Source organism: Protopterus annectens, chromosome 14.part0 (genome assembly GCF_019279795.1).
Source record: "Protopterus annectens isolate FY-2018-M chromosome 14.part0, PAN1.0, whole genome shotgun sequence".
Taxonomy (NCBI): Eukaryota; Metazoa; Chordata; order Ceratodontiformes; family Protopteridae; genus Protopterus; species Protopterus annectens.
The window spans coordinates 903,826,076-903,842,787 of record NC_056748.1 but is presented as its reverse complement, the minus strand read 5'-3'; the positions used below and the strand labels follow the sequence as shown (position 1 = coordinate 903,842,787).

Genomic DNA, 16,712 nt, shown 5'->3' with positions numbered 1-16,712 from the left:
GAATACTCTGGGCGCAGTAGATAAGCCAAATGGCAATGCTGAGAATTGATAATGCTCTGGCCCTGCAAGAAATCTGAGGTATCTTCTGCAGCTGTGTCTGATAGGGACATGCAGGTATGCCTCCTTGAGGTCCAGAGTAATCAGCCAAGACCCCTTGCCCAGCATGGGAAGGAGTTGCTGTAGAGTCAGCATTTTGAACTTTGGTACTATGAGAAAAGTGTTTAATGCGGACAAATCCAGTATTGGTCTCCATTGAGTTTCTTTTCTTGGAACAAGGAACAGTCTTGAGTAAACCCCTGGCCTTGTTCTTGTTGTGGAACTCTTTCTATTGCTTTGATCTGAGCAAGCAGAGAAATTTGCTTGACAGCCTCTGCCCTCTGGTTTTGTGGTAGGTTTGGCATGCCTTGTTTTCTTGGTAAGGTATGAAAGTGGAACCTGTAACCTTGGTCTATAATGTCCAAAATCCATTTGTCCTTTGTCAATCTGTGCCAATTGTCTGAAAACAGAGATAATTTTCCGCCCAAGGGTGCTTCTATTTGCTCCTTGGTCAGCGGAAGTAGAGGAAAGTCAATGAGATTGTCCCTGTGGGGCAGGGGAGACCCCTGTGTCACTTCTTTGGTTTGCTGGTTGCCATTGTCGTCCCCTTTAAGAACCTCTGTATTGTCCTCTTCCTCGGCCACGCCTGTTTTTACCCGTTTGAAATCTTTCAGGATTAGGAAAGGACCAGTTTTTAGAAGGCCAATTCCTGCTGAATCTGGGTGGCTGAACCTGGAGGAAATCTTTGACTGTCTGAACTGATTTTGCTTTTTCCTCGATGGACTTTAACACATCTTTAGCATTAGCACCAAAAAGCTTGTTCTTTTCCAATGGTGCATCAAGGAGTTTTGCCTTAACATGATCTGGTAGAGGTTGTTCTTTTAACCATGCATGTCTACGAATGACCGCCCCTGTCATAGCTGCCCTACATGAAGCTTCCAATGCATCATATCCACACTGCAGAAAGTGGTTGCTGACTTGCTGAGAATTATGTACAGCTTCCTGCAAAGACTTCCTGTCTAAAGGTTCAGGAGAGGCCAATGTTTTCTGTAAATCATCTAACAGGTAATCCTGATATTGAAACAAATGAAAGAGGCAATTCAGAGCTCTCATAGATAAAGTAGTGGAGGTGTAGACCTTTTTCCCCCATCTCTCTAATGACCTAGCTTCCCTGTTGGAAGGCAAAGGATTTTTGGAGGTGGATGGTGAAACCCCTTTAGGTCCCTGAGAAATAGTTTCCAAATCAACAGCATGGGCCCTAAAGAAATGAGAATGTGTTTCTGGGACCCTATAATATCTGTCTGGCTTGGCTGGAGCAGGAGGAAGAGTATCCGGGGTAACACTGGAGTCAGAGTATAGGTCATCCAAAACATCCAGCACAGGAGGTATAGCCAGGGGCCTGTGTTGGGGCTTTTTAAGGAAGGTACAAAGGCGCTTTCTGGAATCAGAATATTCCTGGCCTTGCCACTTAAAATGTTCCCTCATGGTATGCAGAACTTCCCCAAAAGAAATATCCTCAGGAGGGGAGGCCGAGGGGATGGAATCCTCTGCATCCGAGTCCTCATAGGTCTGGAAGAGCTCTTCCTGGCCATCGGAGTGAACAGAGTCCTCAGAATCTTCATCTGAAGGGATAGGGTCAGAGGGTTCAACTCGGGGCCTCTTATCAGAAGGAGGCTGGGATCCCTCTCAGGATGGGCCTGTGAACCTCTAATCATGGAAATTAAGTCTGCGGCCATAGTCATGATTTGTGCTTCAGGAGTAGGCTGAGGTAAGGCTTTAACAGTAAGGTGCTTGGTCTTGCTGGCTGCCTTAGCACGTGTGTAGGCCTTAATAGACATGGCCATAGGAGGCCTAGCAGCTCCACGCGCAGGAGTGACCTTATCTACAGCAATGGTCTCGGGCATTTCCTCGGTTTAATATCCGGAGGAAAATCTATAACTGGCGTCGGTGTGGCCTCCGGTATCGGAGGTAACGGTAATGCGGTGTCTTCGGTTCGGAGCGGTGAAATAACCGTCTCAGGGGGAACCGGAGCACTCACGGTAGGTTTTGGCGTGGAGTCGGTGGAAGACGCGGGCCGAGGATGTCGGTCCCGGTCTTTTCGTTTCTTAGGAGTCTGCGATGTCGGAAGTTCCGACGGCATTGTATAAGCAAATTTATCGCCGAAAAAGTCTTCAGCGAACTCCGCCCGGCGCCTGAGTGCGCGTTTATTGAAGCGAGCACAGGCGACACAGGCCGAGACGTCGTGGTCTGGGCCAAGGCAAGGAAGACAGTAAGAGTGGAAATCCTTATGAGGTATTTGTTTACCACAAGACAGACAATTGTTAACTTTTTCAGTAATTTCTGACATCGGCTGAGGCAAGAAAAGGTCCCCAATGGGGTACTTAGCTTTTTTGATGACTTCAGATTCGAAGAATACAGGAGCTGACCGACCGGCACTAGCGAACTGCTTCTGCTTCGGGCACCGCGCGGCAAGAAAGACTGAAGAAAATGGCGTCGGCTGATGCTTATATACTCCAGACGCTCTGACGTCGGAGAGAAATGTGACATCAGCCGTCGGACCCAGACTTTGGAATCCGGCCGACCGAGGGCTGCCTGAGGCAGGACAACCCATATGTTATGACTGCAGTTGCATTCTTGAAGGACATCAGAGGAACTCTCCTGGGCTAGTTCCTTCTTTGTGGCTGCTATCACCATAGCGTCTAAGGGGGAGCCCTTGTTCCATGCTGGCCTATTCGAAGGTGGACTCAAGATCTTTTCAGGACTTTTGGGAATTGGTTCCACTGTGTCTGGCTCCTTCCAGGCCCACAAGGTGATCAGGTCCACCAAGGGATCTGCGAGAGGGGACACCCAGGAAGTAGATGGGCCCATGCCAAAAGCCTCCAGGAACACAGACTCGTCAGAAGAAGGTTTGGGGGCAGACCAACCTCCCCGTTGGCAAAGGATTTCCATGAGGTTTCCAAAGGAGACATCCTCGGGAGGTGACCTGGGGGAACCTTCCCCATCATCCAAATCCGTATAATCAGTGAGGGACTCAGGGAGAGTCCAGTGCCTCCTCTTACACGTATGTTTGTGAGGAACATCTCTGGTGGGGCTCTCCCAGCAGAATTCGCAAGCCACTTGTTCCTCAGGGGGAACCGTCTGGGGCTCCTCTAGCATGCGCTGTCTCTCTTGTAAAATGATGGGATTCATAGAAAGAGCTGAGGGGGTCGGACATAGTCCAAGGGGATAGTCAGGGGTCTCGATCCAACAGAGAGAGCCTTTTCTACCACGTCGAACACCGAGGGAGAACGAACCTCCTCTGGAACCAATAAGGAAGCCGGTCTCCCAGGTCCGACGAGAGAATCAGAGCTGGGCCCAAAGTGGATGAAGCTCCGAGGGAGGGAACTTCACCTGACAAAGACGGAGCCGAAGAAAAAAGTTCAACTCCCTCAGATCCGACACACTAGCTCCGAGAGTGGCTCGGATCAGAGCTGTTCAGATCCGACATGTTCCAGGCAGCTGTCGGCGTCGAGGAAGCAGGTACTGTTGGTGCCGACCCCCTGACTACAGCCATCCTCGGGATTAGAGTACTCCGAACCCAGTGGACAGATAAGAGAAGGAGAAATTGGTGCAAAGAAGGGAAGCGAGCTCCCTCCTCCTGAGGGAGAGGGGGCTAGGCAAGAACCCCATCTGGATCCGAGTACGAATGAACCTTATCATTTTATCTATGTTGACTTCCTATAAGGACCACGTGGACCTCGACGAGGCCACGGACTCTGACCTTTCAGGTCGAGGCACCAAGGCCCTAGATGTAGAGAGCATCTCTTCTGGCTCTGGGAAAAACCTCGGAGATCTGAGCCGAGAAGAGTCATGGATCCTATGACTCTTAGCAGGTGAAGGGAGGTCCGGGTACCTCTTACATTTCTCTGTCCTGGATTTAGGCTCTCTTTCCTTATCTCTGAATCTTTTCTGCTCTGCTTCCGCAGGCTTTCAAACGGGAGGTTGAGCCCAGCCTGGGAGGGAGGAGAAGCAAGAGCAAAAGAAGGAGAGAAAGCCACAGCAGCCGCTGTGACCAAAGCCTAGGACGAAGCAACCACCTTAGAAGTGGGAAGAAGGCCTTTCAGGGAAAACCTAGCCTTCATGTGCTTGATTGCACGCGGGTTAAAACCCGAGCATATAGAGCAGTCTGTACAGAAATGGGCCACTCCCAAGCACATCACACACAGAGTGCGACCATCTGCTGGGGACAACTTATGGCCACACTCAGTGCATCTTTTAAACACCGGCTTATCAGCCATTTAGACAACAGAGAAAACAAATAAATAGAAAAAAATATTTTCCCGCTGAAAACCACTCACCACACTCACACAGAGAACACACTGAGTGGGGAGGGGAAGCAAGTATGCTAACCAACTATGCTAAAGTAAGCTAAACAACACTAAATTTTGAAACACACCAAGCGAGGGGAGGAAAAGGGGAACCTACACTAACCACTATCCTGAAAGACAGAGAGAGAAAAAAGACTTTCTAAAAGCTTTGATACCCACTTACTACTCAGAGCTCTTGAGATCACGATGCTTCAGCTAGCCACGGCAAATGAAATCTGGGAACTGGAAGGTAGTGGAGGTGTATTATGGGTAAGGAAAGGAGATTGAAGCTTGGAGCAGATGCTACGGAGATTGCCGGCTCGGATCCAATACGGATCCTGTATCCCACAGGTTGAAGACCAAATGAAGTAAACTACTTCAGATAACAAAACTGGTGCAGATTCTAAAGACAACCACAAGGCATTCTATAGTTATGTCAAGAGTCTACATGGCAATACTCAGATCTGCTCTGAGGTACAGCACAATGGCAATACATATACAGAACCAACTGATCATGCCAACATATTGGCTGACAGGTTCAATGCGAAGTTTACCCCCTTTTCAGCCCCTGAAGGGCAGCCATCATTTCTTTTTGGTTGATGTGCAGAGGGGTTTGCTGTGGGCTCCATTGGCCCTGTATGCACCTGCCATCCACATGTGCACCCCAGGCATAGTCTGATGCATCTGTGGTGAGGGTCTTGGCGGCAGGGGGTGGCAAGCAAGGTAGTCCCTTGTTGTGGGAGCATGGTGTTGCCCACCAAAGAAAATCTTTCCTGAGGCAAGGAGTTATAGGTATAACAGTCTCCAGGTCTTCAGAGTGTTGACACCAAAGGCTTTTTAGGTAACACTGAAGTTTCCTCACATGCAGTCTGGCATATGGAATGAGTAGTATGCAAGATGCCATGAACCCTAGAGCTTGCAGGATCTTCCTTGTAGATAGCTGGGGTCTGGTGGCTAGTCGAGAAAAGTAGGCTGTCAGGAAAAATTGCTTTTCTGCTGTAAGGAATGCCATCTGGGATGCTGTTGAGGCTTGCTCCCAGGAATATAATCCTTTAGGTGGGCACCTGTTTGGATTTCTTTTAACTGATTGCATACCCTAGGGAGGGGAGTTGGGACTTTACAAAGGCCTGGTGCTTGAGTAGCTTTTCCTAGCTGTCTGCCTGAATTACGCAGTCGTGTAAGTATGGGTAAATATGGATATTCCTTTGTCTGGCTCCAGCCACTGCCTTTTGCAGACATTTTGTGAAAACTCTTGGAGCAGTAGATAAGCCAAAGGGAAGCACAGAGAACTGAAAGTGCTGAGATCCTTCCCTGAAATGGAGATATGTCCTGCACGATTCCATGATAGGAATGTGGAGGTAGGCCTCTGTTAGATCTAGGGTGGCTAGCCAGGCATCCTTGGACAGCATGGGTAACAGCTGCTGGAGAGAGAGCATTTTGAATTTTGGGATCACCAAGAAGGTGTTTAGAATGGATAGATTGAGGATGGGGCAGTAGGTGCCCTCTTCTGGGTACCAGAAAAAGTCTGGAGTAGAAACCTTGGCCTCTCTGATCTGCAGGAATGTGCTCTACTGCCCTCATAGAGAGCAGGGAAAGGACTTGCTTTTGCTTCTCTGCCCACTGGTTTGGAGGTAGATCTGGGAACCCATTTGGGGTAGGAAGGGTGTGGAAAGAAAATTTGTATCCCAGCAGAAGTTGGCAATGGTGGCCCAGGTGTTTGCGTGAAAGGAGAGTTTTCCTCCTAGGGGCAAGTAAAGGTGGGCAGAGGGAGGGGGTGGGGGAGGTGAGTCAATGTGAGTTCTTATCATAAGAGGGTGGCTTAGAACTCCCTGGTTTTGAAGTGGAGGTAGTCCACTGCTTAGATCTCTGCATTCCCTGTGGCTGCTGTCTGAAGGGGGGGGGGGGTCTGGGTTGGACCGGCTTAGTGGGAGCAGGAAAGCACCAGTGCTTGCTGGGACAATGCCTCCTGAACCTGGGTGGTTAGATCTGTAAGAAATCCTTAACTGTCTGCATAGATTTTGCTTTTTCTTCCATCTTTTTTAAGACCTCTTCTGCCTTAGTGCCAAATAAGTTGTCTTTGTGCAAGGGGACATCCAACAATTTAGATATGACATGGTCTGGCAAGGGCTGTTCCTTAAGCCATGCATGCCTTCTAATGACAGATCCAGTGACTGCTGCCCTGCAAGTAGCTTCTAGGGCGTCAAAACCACAGTGCAAGGTGTGTTTAGTTACTTGACTTGCAGAATGCATTAACTCTTGTAACTCTTTAGATTCTGCACAAGTAGGAAAGGAAGACATTTTTTGTTTGAGCAGTTCCAGGGTATGCTGCTGAAATTTTAGCATATGGAACTGACAATTTAGTGCCCTGATAGCAACAGTAGCTGAGGTGTATACTTTTTTACCCCATCTGTCTAGTGCTCGGGAATCCCTATCTGAGGGGGTGGGATTCTTAGCAGAGGTTGCTTTAATCCCTTTATAAATTACCTCAGGGTCAGCAGTAGGATTTTTAAAAAGAAATGTGTGAGTCAGGGACTCTATAGTACCTGCCTGGTTTTCTGGGTGCAGGAGTCAAGCTGGATTCCAGCAAAACATCCTCCACAACATCCAGGATTGGGTGGGATGGCTAAGGGTCTGTGCTGTGGAAGATCTAAGAATTCCCAGAGTCTCTTTTTAGACTGAGGATATTCCTGACTCTCCCACTGGACATGCTCCCTTAAGGTATGAAGGGTTTCCCCAAAGGAAAAATCCTCTGAAGGAGAGGCGGAAAGGATGGAATTCTCTGCATCAGAATCCTTATAAGTAGAGAGGGGTTGCATGTCTTCATATTCAGATGCATCAGAGTCATCTGACTCTTGTTCAGACAAAACTACAGGGGACAGATCTCTTCCTTTTGGAGGGGGTAGCTTGGCTTCCCTTGATCAGCATAACGTCTTCCGCCATTTTAAGCATTTGAGACTGAGGCAAGGAAGCAGGTGCCTGAGATTGGGTAGTCGGTTTCTTGGGTGTGGTTCGTGCCTTCGAAAGAACGGTAGTAGCGAAAGAAGACGTCGGTTTGTGTCGATAATCGGTAGTGAGAAGGACTTCCTCGGAAGCCGGTGCCTCCTCAGCGGCTCTGGACCCATCCAAGGTAGAGACAACTGCAGGATCCTTAGTCATAGAAGCGTTTTGCAGCATACCGGACTCAGAAAGAGAGTCTCGGTAGCAGCCTGCAAATCCACAGAAGCAGGCATCAGTGGCTTCGAAAGCACCTCACTGAATGCCGGAGAACTGACGACTAGCTTAACGGAAGCGTTGTCGATAGGTGTGGACCTGTGCGGTCTTGTCTGTCTTTATCTTTACATTTTTTCAGAAGATCTGCTGTCGGATGGCTTACCAAAGCCATATCAGAGTTAGAGGACTGTAAGCGAAAATATCTAGTTACAATAAGGCCCCGACGACGGATAGTTCTGGTATTGAACAAAGTACAGAAGCAATAGCGGGGGACATCATGGTCTGGGCCTAAACAAGTGATGCAGTAAGAATGAAAGTCTCTATGTGGTATTTGCTTTCCACTGGCGAGACAATTGTTAACTTTTTCTGACATCAGTTAGTGCAAGAAAAAAGGATCCCCAGTAGGGTGCTTAGCTTTAGAAGACTTCAGCTTCAAATCGGTAGACAAAACTCGTATAGCAGCCAACCGGCCCTCATGCGAACTGCTTTTGCTTCAGGCTCCAGGGCAAGAAAGACTGATGTAATGGCGTCAACTGCCTTACTTCATACAACTGATGACCAAACGTCAGTCCTGAAGCGACAGCAACCGACGCAGAAATACTAAGCCTCTGGTTTTCAGGCCGACCGAGGGCTACCCTGGCAGGGATAACCCTAATGTGATGACTGCAACAGTGAAACACTAAGAACATCTGCATTGTATGGTTCAGTAACAGCACAATGGCCGTAAGGAAGAAGCTGCAAAGAATAAGAATAGCAGAAAAGATCGTGGGCACTAGCCTACCCACCTTACAGGAGCTCTTTGAAATGAGATGTAAAAAGAGGTCCTGCAAAACACGGAGTTGTCACTTCTTATCCAGCTTATGGTTGGGTTCACTAAATTTGCACCTGGTAGAAGGTTATGGAGTATCCACCGCAGGACCTCCAGATTCATAAACAGTTTTCATCCAACTGTAATAAGACTCATTAATGCAGAAACAAATCTGGATGCAAAAAAAAAAAAAAACAGATTTGTTCTTTTCCTTTTTTTCACACAATAATTCTACTCATTGCACACTAAAATTAATATATTCTCATTCAAGTGCAATTCTAATCACTTCTTTATGTGCAATATCAACTAGTCTCACCATTGTGTACTTTTCTTTTCTTGTGTTAATCTAGTATTCAGTGTTGTCCAGTCTATATAAATATAGTGTGCAAGCATATGCATCAGCTACCAAGTATTTACTTTTGTACTGTAGTTATTGTTTATATTTTAATACCCATCATGTCTTGTCCTTTTGTGTTTTTTTTTTCCTGTAAAACAGATGACACTCGAAATTTTGTTTAAGTAGCACTTGTGTTTCCTAAATGACAAAGTTGCTTTTGAATCTTTACTCTCTGAATCAGTAATCCTATCAATTAATGGCTATTATGTTTTCATACTATGGCATGAAAATCCTATACAAGGCACAGGTGAACATCCCTCTTAAACCACAGCCTTACTGACATCCATATGGACAGCTGTCTGCCCAGCCAGGAGGAGAAAGCTTTGGAAGCTGGGACTGATGCCAGGATTTCAGCAGCAGAAATCTTAAGATTTAGCACTACTGCAGCACTGAGAAATGCAAAGAACATCTGCTTTTCTCTCCAATACACTGATGTAAAGGTATCAGCTCTGAAAATGCCTACGTACCCTGAACCATTTGCACTTAAACATTTTCAACATGATAGGGCTGCAGAAAAAGTGTGTCGCTGAAAAAGATTGCCAATAATTGCCCAGATCCATCCACCACAGCAAAAGGCATCTGCAATCCAAAGAAATAAAAGTCAGATGGGACAAGGATCTTCATCTTGTGACTACTGGAGCAGTATGGTACTCTACATGGGAATTGCTGCTGCCACGAGACAAAGTACTTTCACACACAAGTGGGCTGAAGCTTGTCTATGATATTCAGGCTGAGATCAAGATTTGAAGAGACTAGATCCACTCTGGGAGGTTGTGTGCTCTGCATGATTTGATAAGGGCCATACAAGGATGTTGATTTGACCATAGCCGTAGCAAGGTCACCTGATGCCAAGTGCGAACTATTCCTCAAACTGTCACCTTCCTCAATGCCGTGTTGAGGAGCAAGAGACTCCGATATTCTCTGTTTCTGAAACTCTAGCAAAGCTGCTAGCTAAAAAGACAGTAAGTATCTTGCTAAAGTAACTACAAAACATGTACCCATTGCATTGCACCGCTAATGCAATATCAGCATTTACTAGCAGCTTCATAAATCAATGCTAGTAATGCACATCCACACCATCTGCACCTGATGAACACACTGCCAAACAGCCTGTACCCATGCCATCCATCCCTTTCTCCTTGCCCTAGTTATAGTTCTGGATTTGGCTGCCAACAGAAGAAATGAATGGACCATATAATAGATTAGCATAACACCACTGCCACAACAAGGACAAAAAAAGAAAACAGGAAATAAGCAACAACAATCTTCTGATGCATCAACAGCAGAGGGCATAGAGAAGGAAAGGAAATTTCTCCATTAAACAGACTGAGTTCTGCCTTCAACAGAGCTATGAAACCACCTACAAGTACATGGGGACAGCCCAGGTAAGGACAGGGGATCAAATAACAGTTAAGGATCGATAGTACTGAAGGTTTTTAAAAATCAGAAAACAAAATCTATTCATTTGACTTGTAATAAAACTATTTCTGACACAATCACTAAATCAATGCATGTTGTTTGAGACCATAATACATGTGGAATTATCTAAAAACATACTTATCACCTTACTTACATGGATGGATTCAAGCAGCATATTGATAAGCCATACAAAGGTGAACCAAAAGATTTCATCTTTTCACCACCAGCATCAGTGCAGGAAACACTACCACAAATGTTCTGGTGTGAGCACAAACTAAGTGACTCAATTTCAAAATGCATTTTAATTTCAGGCCTTGAGTTTTTTTTTCATTTAGAAAAAGTAAACATGCCAGCTACACTTCTTAAAACACAAATGACTTGTTATAACACAGAACAATGATAATGTAGTCACTAGCTTCTTTGTAAATGGCACAAGCATATTACTGTGTACAAGCAAGCCACGTATAAAACAATAATATTTACCGGTCCAGAGCACCCTCCAAATGTTCATGAGATACGTCAAAGTAGTAGTTTGTATGCTCTCCACTGGTGAATGCATTAGAACTCCCTGCATGCTCATTGAGGAACTGATTATATTCATTCTCTTTTGGGTACTTTTTTGTTCCAAGAAACAACATGTGTTCACAAAAATGAGCAAGTCCTGCGATTTTTGGTGGATCAGACAATGAACCTAAAAGTAAAAATGGAACCGGATAATATTTATCAACATATATAACAGTGTGTTTTCAATGAAAAACATTTTGCAAAGCACTTTAATAGAACAGAACAGTTTACTAACAATCTAGACAAATATCAAAGTAACTTGAAAAAGTTTTCAGGAAAAACTGAAGAAAGGGTTTTCTAATGTTCTCACACAGCAATGCTCTATCAATAAATAAAACAAAATACCCCAGGTATCTGTCACGCACTTTTCTCACAGCATAATATTCACTCAAAAAGCAGACAGAACTTCAACAGCCAAAAGATTTAACTTTATTTTAAATGACCATTTACTTGATGTGTGTCCACTACTTGTAGACAATTCTTTCAGCTCAAGTTTTCCTCACCTGTTACTTATTCAGTGATGAATCTATTAGTGGTAAAATAGTCAATATGACAATTGTTTGTGCAGACGGCAAGCAAGCCAAACACACTGACTTTGTCAGAAAAGGCAACGGTCCCTCAAAACAATGACCTACAGGTCAAAATAAGCTAGTGAGAGTAATTTTCTGAAGTCAACAACAGCAATCCTCATTCAAAGCTGGTCTTGTTCAGCTATGTCATAATTAAAACATGGAACAAACGCACAAAAGGGATGGTAAAGAACTGTTGAGAATGCTCTGTTACAGTTGTTCCAATGTGACAGAGCTAAAAAAGCTCTAGGAAGCAACATGGGTAGGCACACAACTCAATATAGGGCTGGCTGTAAACTCAAAAACAAAAATAATACCAGATTAAATGTCCCCCAGAGAGGAAAATAGTAATGGAGCAATGGTTAATGCATAACTATCCCCAATACAACATTTTCTTCATAAGCTTTTCTGTTGGATTGTAAAAGAAAACCACATCCTATAACTTATAAAAAAAAAAAGAATTTTGTATCTGTTTTTTTTCTTCACCATTAAAATCCCTTTATTAATACATGGTTAATCTGTAGTCACTCTTCTGAATAACTTAAGGTTGTCATGCTGAAGGGATTTCAATTTTGTCTTCCTGATACAATTTTATACAGAGGATGGCACACTAGCCCAGCATATAGCACTGTCGCTTCACAGCAAGAGGATTTCTGATTCAATTCTCAGTTGGGGTGCCTTCTGTGCGAAGTCTACATGTCCTCCATGTTTGCATGGGTTTCCAGTTTCCTCCCACATTTCAAAGACATGCAGTAGGTGGACTGGACATGCTAAACTGGCCATAGCTATGAATGTGTACATGTGAGTGTATGGTATGGAAGAACAGCCACAGCAGGGCTTGCCACCCGGCAGTGTGAACCTTGGCTTTAGATGATTGTCACTATTGAAGTGGCACCCCAGACTCGTGCAAAAATGGGAAAAGGGGTTTCTGATGGATGGATGGGGCTTGTACTGTGGCAAGAAGAACATTTACTGTGGTAGTGCCTCTCTAATGACTGAGACCTGTCTTACCATTTCTAACCATGAATACTGTCTTTCTACTTCTAACCATCTGCAGCAAGAAAATCAGTTTGTTACCTACAATGATAACCTCTGAAGTTTTTTTTTTTTGGTAAGGCAAGCAATCACACTTCAAAAGACAAATTTTTTCAGATATCATCTGACACTGGCCTGTAATTGATCAAACGGAAATAAAAATAATGACTGTATGTTGTGCCAAGGTTTAAAACTTAACTGCCCAGCAGGTAAAATAAGTCAGAATATGTAACCTATTTAAATATTTCATCTTAAGGTTGAAAAAGTCTAAGATGCAGCTACCTTCATCTATAATAGAGAGAGTTTGAATAAGGATGTGATCAACAGAAAAAGAATGACATGCAAAAATGCACTAAAATCTAGCTGGTTATCAGAGACACTGTAGAATAAATACCAGGTAGAAAACAAATCTAACTTACTGCTTGATTTGTTGCACTTTTATCCTATTCATCTTGAACTCTTGGGTCTCGTCTTTTAAACTTTTAACTTTTCCTTCTCCAGTTATCACTGTTTTTGACTCTTGTTTATCAATGACTATTTACAAACTACTTTGACACACATCCACACATTATAAAACTCCTTGCTTAAACTGTATCTGAAGCTATGCAGTTAGTCATATCTCATTTTGCTTATTGTTACTGAATTTTTTTGAAATGTCTGCATTTTGGCCAAGGTCATAGCTAAAAGGGGTCTCAGGATCACAAGCACAAACAAATACAAGCAATACTTATGTTGTGTTTCTTTGTACAAAACATCTTCACAAAAATGACTGAAAGGGAAGAAAAACAATTTAAGATTAGAAAAATTTTCCATATTGGTTACAGAACTTCGATAGACGGGTTTAAAAAAAAGTATAATTAACATCAGACAACAACTGGATGGCACTAGTATGAAAAAAAAATCACAAATTAACCACAAGTTTAAAACCTTCCAGAACACTTAAAGATAAATACAACTTTTCACTTGCGTACCTGTGCACAAAATGACTCTCCAAAATTTGACAAGATATACTCATCACCTCCATCCACCCCCATAAGAAGGCTGCTGAGAAACACTGGCCAAACAATAAAAGTTAGACATATTGTGGGATACTCTTGCCTTCAAAAACTAATTTAAACTACGCTTTTGTATTGCCTGCATAAATATACTTACAAAACTATGAAGTTAGAAAACTCAGATTCTGAACTTCAAAGCAAAATCACATGCTCAAACAACTTTAAACCTTGTGCAGCACACATATATAAAAGACTACATTAACTAGCCTGACAAAATGTTATGACTTTGTACCAGCTGCTTTTGCTCAAGGCATGACAGTTACTGTGGTGCAACCTGATCTGGCAAAAACCTTATTATACCATGACCCCCCCCAAAACGTGCACGCTGATTGGCCAGCGTGCCCGTTGCAAATCGAGTTATACTAATGGAAAAAGGTCCGTCCCGGACTTTTCCATTAGTATAACTCTTTAAAACACTGTCGCTATGTTAAATGGGTTTAACATAGCGAGACTTTAAAATAAGCAACGGAGATCTCCGTTGCTTATTTTAAACTGTCTCTATGTTAAACCCATTTAACATAGCGAGACAGTGTTTAAGCAACAGAAAGCAAGATCTCCGTTGCTTTTTGGTCTCGCTATGTTAAATGAGTTTAACATAGCGAGACAGTTTAAAATAAGCAACGGAGATGTCCGTTTATTTTAAAACTGTCTCGCTATGTTAAACTCATTTAACATAGCGAGACATAAAAGCAACGGAGATCTTGCTTTCTCCGTTTTGCTCAACTCTGATGTACTGCAGGCGCCGCAGTACATCAGAACTGCCGGATGCCAGACATCTGCGGAAGGACAGTAAACAGGCATTATACTATGCCATTATTTAAGAAAAGTAACAGTTTCTTTTCTTAATGTCATGGTATAATAGCAATAACCCACTTCTGGTGGTAATGCTAATTTACCCACGGTTGGCTTTGTTTGGTCCCTCGGGACCAAACCACGCCAACCGTGGTAATTTAGCATTACCACACAGGGTTATTGCTATAAGATACCATGCCCTACAAATCCATTTATGCCAGTTTAGTGAGATTAAGAGTCAGCTCACATTTAAACAAGCAGATAAAGAGTTGGGACACAGGATGATCATGGAGGGTCATTGCTCATGCCATGTATTTATCCAATTTGCAAACTTGGGCCTACACAAAGACGCAAGGGCTTGAAACTGTACAAAATACTGTACTGTACTACAGAGAAAAATTATACTTGCTTTTTAGGTTTTTAATGAAGTATTCTTGCAAACGTGATTTTGTTTAAACTTTTATTACCATACGTAAATGATACAAAACTAAACTTAACATTAAGTTTAAATGGGGACAAGAAAATGAGAAAGAGAAATAAAAACAGCTACATCACACAGAACACTGCAAGACCTTGGGATAAACTGCCCACATGTTATAAAGTCAGGAAATATCAATCAGTTTGAGAGATACCTTGACAGACTGCCAAGTACTTAACACAAATTGGAAGGAGTCCGTGTTTATTAAACAGCCTTCAGGTCTGAATACTGTTTACAAATGTATGAACATAAAAATATATATATAGATTTATGGTACGAGAAAAACAATTTCAGATAGATTTACAGTAGGTGCAAAACAAATGGAACCAAAGCCTGTTGCTGTTTTTGCTTCTTATTGAGCCATGGGTAAGATATTGGGATATGATAATAAAGTTAATAGGTAACTCAAAAAGAGATTATCTAGACTGTGGTAAACGTAAGGGAGCAGGGAGTCAGAAGGACTACACACACATCTGCCAGTGATGGATGGGATAATTTAACGCAGGGGAGAAGCAAGAATACAAAATATGCTAATAATGAAAAGTAATTCCATGAGTATTACTCATGAGGTTGAGACAGCAATGGCTTGCACAAGGTAGTGCAACAGACAAATCTTGGAAGAAAACATTCACTTATAAAGGTGGAAGTTGTTTACTTAAATGTTCAAACCTACACAGTTTTTTTAGAAATAGGGATGATTATTGTCAACCGTCACTATACAAATGATACACTACATGGCAAGCTCCCATCCCCCCACACACCTACCAAACATATAGATATATATATATAAACTTTGACAATGTCATATCTCAGACAAAAGGGAATATTCCAAGAAATGTCATCTATGTAAGTCCAATCTTTTGCTCATTCAGTCTCAATATTTTTGGACTTAATCTAGTGGGTCCCGACATTTCAAATGGGTACCCAATTGTATTAGAAGTAGTGAATATTGCAACACAGATTAAAAAAATGAAGTGGAATCTTTACAAATGGGTAGGAGCACATTACAAAAAAAAGAATTTGTGGGAAAAAAACATGCAAAATAATGTTTTTGAGAAGGAGTGAGGTTTAAGGGAAGGCAGGGAATTAATTTATATAATATTGGACTGATAATTGTATAAAGGAATATCCGTGATGTACATGTAATGTTTGTAACTGTAAATATGTTGACAGGGTTTGTTTTCTGGTAAATGAATGTATGTTTGCCTTTGTCTTAAGTGATAATTCAATAAAGGTGTTTAAAAATAGGAAGAGTTAGTTTTTTCAATACACCTTGGTGGTTTAATGTGGAGAACACCACTGATGAAGAGTTTGACCGATCAGGACTACAAAAGTGAAGATCCCAGTGTAAATAAGCAGAAACAGCTGAAAGGTGTACGTACAGAAAAGAAGTATGGCTAAGTCAAATCTAAGCAATTCAGAGATACTGAAGGACCGGGGCACCACTGCTACGGCAGGGCCCTTTTCTTTTCTGAAAATCTCTGGAGATAACTAGCTCCTAAAAATAAATATTCTATATCCCATACTGAAAGCTTCATGGTCTGTAGCCTGGATGAACTGGAGACCACTTTTCCTGAATAAGCATACCCATCAACAGAGGAAGAGTCAGGTAACACAGTTGTGTACACTTACCATAAATGTAGATGTTCGAGTGCATTCACTGTTGCAGTCATCACTTGTGGGTTATCCCTGCTGGGTAGCCCTCGGCTGGCCCGAATACCAGAGTAAAGGCTTCCCACCTGCGTTAGCTATTCTGCGAGTGTGGCTGACGTTAAGTCATCAAAGCTATAAACGGGGACAGGCGATGCCATTATAGCAGTTTTTCTTACTCCCAATGGTTACGAGCCCCAGATAAGATCTATACATTAGGCAAGAAATGGAGTAGGTGGGACGGAAAAGTACAGTTGTGCACCTACCATAAATGTAGACGTTCAAGTGTATTCACTGTTGCAGTCATTACTCTTGGGTTATCCTGCTGGCAGGCTACCCGCAGTCAGCCTGAA

General features: G+C 43.0%; 1 protein-coding gene across 6 annotated transcripts in view; it reads right to left on the bottom strand.

Moving 5' to 3' along the window:
• Positions 1-16,712, bottom strand: part of IDE (insulin degrading enzyme) — a 3,524,264-nt gene that overhangs the window by 3,226,382 nt on the left and 281,170 nt on the right. For all 6 annotated transcript variants that reach the window (XM_044056694.1, XM_044056696.1, XM_044056693.1 and 3 more), the window contains one exon: positions 10,700-10,907. In XM_044056694.1, the coding sequence (XP_043912629.1) occupies positions 10,700-10,907 (208 nt within the window). The remainder of the gene's footprint in view (positions 1-10,699; positions 10,908-16,712) is intronic.